Source organism: Catharus ustulatus, chromosome 3 (genome assembly GCF_009819885.2).
Source record: "Catharus ustulatus isolate bCatUst1 chromosome 3, bCatUst1.pri.v2, whole genome shotgun sequence".
Taxonomy (NCBI): Eukaryota; Metazoa; Chordata; class Aves; order Passeriformes; family Turdidae; genus Catharus; species Catharus ustulatus.
This window is the reverse complement of record NC_046223.1, coordinates 19,675,700-19,681,133: the sequence shown is the minus strand read 5'-3', so window position 1 is coordinate 19,681,133 and position 5,434 is coordinate 19,675,700. Positions and strand designations below refer to the sequence as shown.

Sequence of the window (5,434 nt, the reverse complement as noted above, 5' to 3'; positions counted from 1 at the left end):
CCTTCTCCATCACATCATTGAGCTGCAGTGACTGTAGGCCAGGGGTTTACATGAGGACTCCGAGGTTCTGGGGTTTTTTAAAAAGATGTCTGGTCAGAGATCAGAAGCACAAATGACACTGTATTCAAAGGAAAGTTATAATAAAAAGCAAAATTCCTTTTGCTAAACCCCAAAGGCTTTGTTTCAGTGCCATGTTTTGTTCAGAAAGGACATTGGTTCAGTAATGTGACAGAATGCTACAGCTCTGAGAACAAGAATTGAATCAAGGCCAAATTAATGCTGCTGCAGGGTAATGACAATGTTGCCCTCATACTGATCTACTCTGACACAATATGGACTTGCTTCATGTAATGAGGACCATGGGGAATACAGCTTCCAGAGCTGGAAACCTTGATGAAGCTGTGGAGTTGACCTGTGTTTCCACAGTTCCTCTCCACTAGAAAAACTTAGAACTTTCCTAATTGCTTTTTGCTTTCAAGAGCATCTCCCAGCATCAAGTGAAGTTTGAGAGCTGAGTTTTCCTCAGGGTTAAGAGCAATTCAGCTTCTGTAAGAGGAAGGCTGGATTTGGAGAGCCTTTTTTACTTCTATCAGAAAAGAAAGCAGTTTTCTGTAAAGCAGAGTGGGGGTATGTAAACATCTACTGCAGTTACCACCACTAAATAACTTCCAAAACACCCCACACTGGCAGTTCAAGTGTTAGTGCAAGCATTTGGAATAGGAGGCTTTTGACTGTCTCAGTGAGTAAGGTGTCTCACAAGTGCACTGTCCAAAAGGCAGCCTGCAGGAGGAAAAAAAGGAAAACAATGCAGAATAATAAAAAACCCTACTGGGAGGCCAGTACAGCTTTACTGCCAGAATACAAGCAGCCATTAAAGTTGCCATCTAGGTGTTACAGTACAAGTGTAAAGACTTAGATTTCAGATGAAAGACAAGCTGGAACATCACTGAAACATCAAACAATCCTGAAGCCTGTGGTGTGTGCAGCAGCAGTCCTGGCACTGAGACAGTTCACAGAAAAAAGGCAAGGGATAGAAGCAACTTTAAAAATGGTATTTCACACTCAACAGACATTAATTCACAATCAGTTAAATACAAAGCTCTACTTGTGTATTCAACAAAAATACTTCAAAGTTGACATTTCATATAACTGGCATTAATACAGACATCTACAAGCTGGGGAAGGGTCCAGGTAAGCAGCAGAAACAATGGGTTTGTACTTCAAGGGACAGTATTTCAGTTTGCAGGGTGGCTGATGATACATACATTGATGAACATCCAGGATTAGAAGTTAAGTTCTCCAAGTTCAGGATCTTTCCTTCCCCACACAAGCCTTTGTGATGCTCAGTGTTTCCTCCCTTGCCCATCCCAGGTAACAGTAACAAAAGTTGGATGGAATCTCCCTCTGGATGCACCAGCATTCACCTTGGACACACACACCTCACTGCAAAGCTTACCCTGGATGGGCAGAGCTGGACTGAACTCCAGAACCAGCCCTTCCACCTTTCAGGGACACTCAGATCCTGCAATTCCTTGGTCAGAACAAGTCCTGAGCCAGCCAGGGACCACTGACAGGTAAATGGGCCAAGCTCAGATTTACTTGCAACCACAGACTAATGCTTTCCTCTGTCCTTTTGCAGAGTTCAGAGGATGATTTGTGTTTGGTTTTTAGCAGTGTAGGCTCCTTTAGCCTGGTGTCCAGAATACTGCATTCAGAGGTGTTTCCATAACTCACAGGGATATCTTGATGGTCAACCATCAGCTCTAAAACCAGTGGGATATTGTAAAGATCCATAAACAGGACAATTCAACTGCCCTTTTTCCCCTCCAAACAGCAGTGGAATTTGAGAAAGCGTTGCTGACTTTTGTTGTAACACCTAAATAATGTCATCCCTAGTTATACCAGAGCAAAGAAAGGCAAGATGATTAGGACATTCAAAACCAGCTTTTTATCCTAATCAATATAGTAACACCAAAAATGCTGAACAGCTGAGTGGAGACAGACAAACAGCATGAGGAAAAGTAACATCCCTTCCCTTAACACATGATGTAACATCTTGGGGTGAGGTGACAGAAAAGAGGAATGGATGCTACACCTGCATCCAGGCTGTTCAAAATAATTGACACTATTTTGGGAGCTGGGTCTTTAGTTAGCATAGCAGAGTATTCAGGCACTAGTTAGATATGCAAGAAGTTTATCAAACCATAAAGTATCGTATTAAATATCCACGCAAATATATGAAAGATTTGACTGGGTTTTACTTCTGTCCCCTTTTCAGGTCAAAAGGTGAATGCAAGTGTGTCATAATAAGCCAATGTCCTGCAGCTTATTACACACCAAATCAAAAATATAGAAAATAAATGATAATCCTATCTACTTACATAAAAAGGTAATTTTTTGAGTAAGTTTCCAGACTTGCACAAAATATGCAGAAAACTGCATACAATCAGTTTCCATAAGAACAGCAGTTTCATGTAAAAGGTGGGTCAGCCTGCTAGCTAGACCTATTTTATACAAAGCTCTGAAAAATTGACACTTCAGCACTGAGGGCCTGTCCTGCTGTCACTGAAATGGCGAAATGCCCACTGCCACCAGGACAAAGCCCTGGAGAAGGCCTCTCTATCCCGCACCCACCTTTGCAAACTACTCTGTGACAAGATACAGAAAAGAATAGCTCTACTGGGGAGTAACAGTGATTGAAAGGATTGTAACATGTATCCATAACTTAGGCAAGGCTGTTAAATCATAGTTCAGTGTTCTCATCTGCAGTTGTCCTCCTCCTGACCTGACCACAGGCACTCGTGGCCACCCACCTGATCTGCATCCTCCACTCCCTCACTTCAAAGCACTTGCAGTACTTCAAGCTGCTTCCCAGCCCACCTCGTCCTTCTCCCAGTCTTCTGTCATCCTGCCCACTCCAGAGGACTCTGAAATGCAGATGAGAGGAACTACAATAGCACAGCAGTGTAAGCAGTTAGTAGGCCTGCTACATCTTTATTGCTGCAGGTTTGGCAAAGGGGCACTCTCCATCCTCAGGGGGAGCTTGAGGCAAAAGGAGAACAGTTAAAGTAAAAAGTGATGAACAGCAAACTTAGGAAAAGCAGTCAACCTATATATCAGGGCTCTTGGAAAAACCTGTAGCTGGAAGTTACTGAAAAAAAAATCTTGCACTTGCATGGCAGGCTTGTCCCTGCCCCTGAAGTAGTGCTGTGCAGTGGGTGATGGTCTCGTGTGACCTACTGGCATGAATAGAGTCGTCTTCCCGCCCCTCGGAGCCTAAGGCTACTACACAGCTACCAGGACTTGTGGTTCAGTTCACAGAGGTCTCACAACTGGGGTCATTCCTTGTGCAATGTTTGATGGAGGTGAAGGTAAAGTGGTTTCTTGGTCAACAGTTGCAATTTCTTCCTTTTAAAGTCAGTGGGTTTTTTGTACCTGTAACCACAAGAAAGTGCATTAATTCAAGTGCTAATGGCTGTGCAGGAAGATGAAAGCAAACTAGAAAGCTCATCCTTTACAGATCTTATTACCCTCATCTTTTAAATACATCTGACAAGGCTTGCTGGAAGCGACAGTAATGAGTAGGTTTACAGGAAGAAATGGCATTTTCTCTGGATGATTATTTTTACAGAAGAAAAATTTCAATATGTAAATGAATGTAATATTTTTGTAAGGAAATTCCCAACATGATAGTCTGGATTGTAGGAGAGACCCAGTATCAGTTACTCAGTACTTCAGAAGTACTCCAGCTAGCACAGACTAAGCACTTTTCCAAGAATTGCAAGATTCACCCTCTTCTTGAATAAAAAACCAAACCCCAATCCTCCAATCCCTCTCTCAGACCTTCAGTCAAGGAGAGGATGCAGACCACAATGAATCAATATTGCTTTGAAGTGTTCACAAAGTTAATCGCAAATTGGTATCTCATGCCTCAAATCAGATTTCCTTTACAGAAGTTCTGTACCAAAACACTGAGTTGATTATTTTTTTTAAATATAGCTGATCTGACTCTCAGGCTAAGCTCCAAATTAAAATCTCCCCTACAGACTTCATTAAATTAATACAAAATTAAATTACAAACACCAGCATTTTATTTAGAAACTGGTCTAGTTTCTGAAAAGAGTCTCTAACCATCTTACTTGCCTAAAGCATTTTATCTTTTCCTCCTTATTAAAAATAAAATACTCCTTATGGAAGGCAATCTAATGAGTCCAAGAAACCTTCCTTAATAAAACAAGCCACACACTGTAACTGAAGGCTGGTTCATTTCCTCTGTCATTGTCATCAATAATTGTGAATCACTTACAGTTCTATAACAATTGCCCCAGGTTTAATTTCATCCATCTCCATGAAAGCAAAGCACTTGGTGCTAGTAAACCTTTTCTTAGGCTTGTAGTGTTTGAATTCAAAGAAAATAGCTGCACCTAGAGGGAAAAACGGTTGAATAGAAAAAGTTAGCAATTAATGGCTAAGAGTTACCTGAAAACGTATTTGCCATTAAGTTGCTCTACTTAAATTGAAGGGAATTATCTCCCACACTTCTGTTATTTACTCAAAAGCTACACTGTGTTCTTACAATGCTCATTACACTCCCAACAACTGAAACTCTTCACTCCATTGCTCACACCCAGGTACCAATGACTAAGCAGGTGATAAAGTAGCTCAATATCTGTGTAAAAAAACCCAGACTGCTCTGTTTTTATTTCTTTTCATCTCTCCCTTGCCTGCGAGCCATTCCAATGACCAATTTGAAAGGGACAGGATGCAAAGGTCTATTTTTATCCTTGTCTTGAGCCCTGCAGCATCAGCTCAGGAGCAGCCCAGTGTCTGTGCTCCCAAAGTTTCTGTTTCAGGTCTCTGGTACTACGTACCTTTTGTTAGTCTTTCAATGTGTTTCTGAATCTCGATGTCCACATTAAAATGGACATATGTGTCCTCCTTCCTCAAAGCCACAGGAGTGTCTTGCACAGGAGTCAGATCTATCCCATTCAAATCTGCAGGAAAGAAACAGCATGAGAATGGCAGAAGCTTCTCAGACTTTAAGGTTCAGCTTTAAGAGACTTTTAAGTCTCTCCTAATCCTGCCACAAAAAGTTAATCCAAGCTGGATGTTTCCACAAAACCTAAAAAAGGGGCTAAAAAAGGCACTTTCACAATCAGTTAATTTTCTTTTTGAGCTCAACACAAAAGCAGCTAAAGTTCTAGCAATATTTCAGATAAAAACTGGAATTATCCCTCTTTTTATTTTTAAGAGTGCATTTCTTTCTGCTGTCAGCAAAAGATTCTATTCCCTGTGCACACAGGACTCCAGCAGAGCTCCAGCCCAAGTGGGATACACACCAAAGGCTGCCCTCCACACAGAATCTGCAGGGCACAGCTGGCACAGCTCTCACATCCTGTGCATGCCCTGCTTTGTCCCTAGACACAACCAGCAT

General features: G+C 41.6%; 1 protein-coding gene across 2 annotated transcripts in view; it reads right to left on the bottom strand.

Moving 5' to 3' along the window:
• Positions 1 to 813: 813 nt before the first annotated feature.
• The window catches only part of AIDA (axin interactor, dorsalization associated), a 28,325-nt gene continuing 23,704 nt past the window's right edge, over positions 814 to 5,434 (bottom strand). For both annotated transcript variants that reach the window (XM_033054975.2, XM_033054974.2), the window contains 3 exons: positions 4,872 to 4,994; positions 4,307 to 4,424; positions 814 to 3,435 (listed from right to left, as the gene is read on the bottom strand). In XM_033054975.2, the coding sequence (XP_032910866.1) occupies positions 3,339 to 3,435; positions 4,307 to 4,424; positions 4,872 to 4,994 (338 nt within the window). In that variant the 3' untranslated portion in view covers positions 814 to 3,338. The remainder of the gene's footprint in view (positions 3,436 to 4,306; positions 4,425 to 4,871; positions 4,995 to 5,434) is intronic.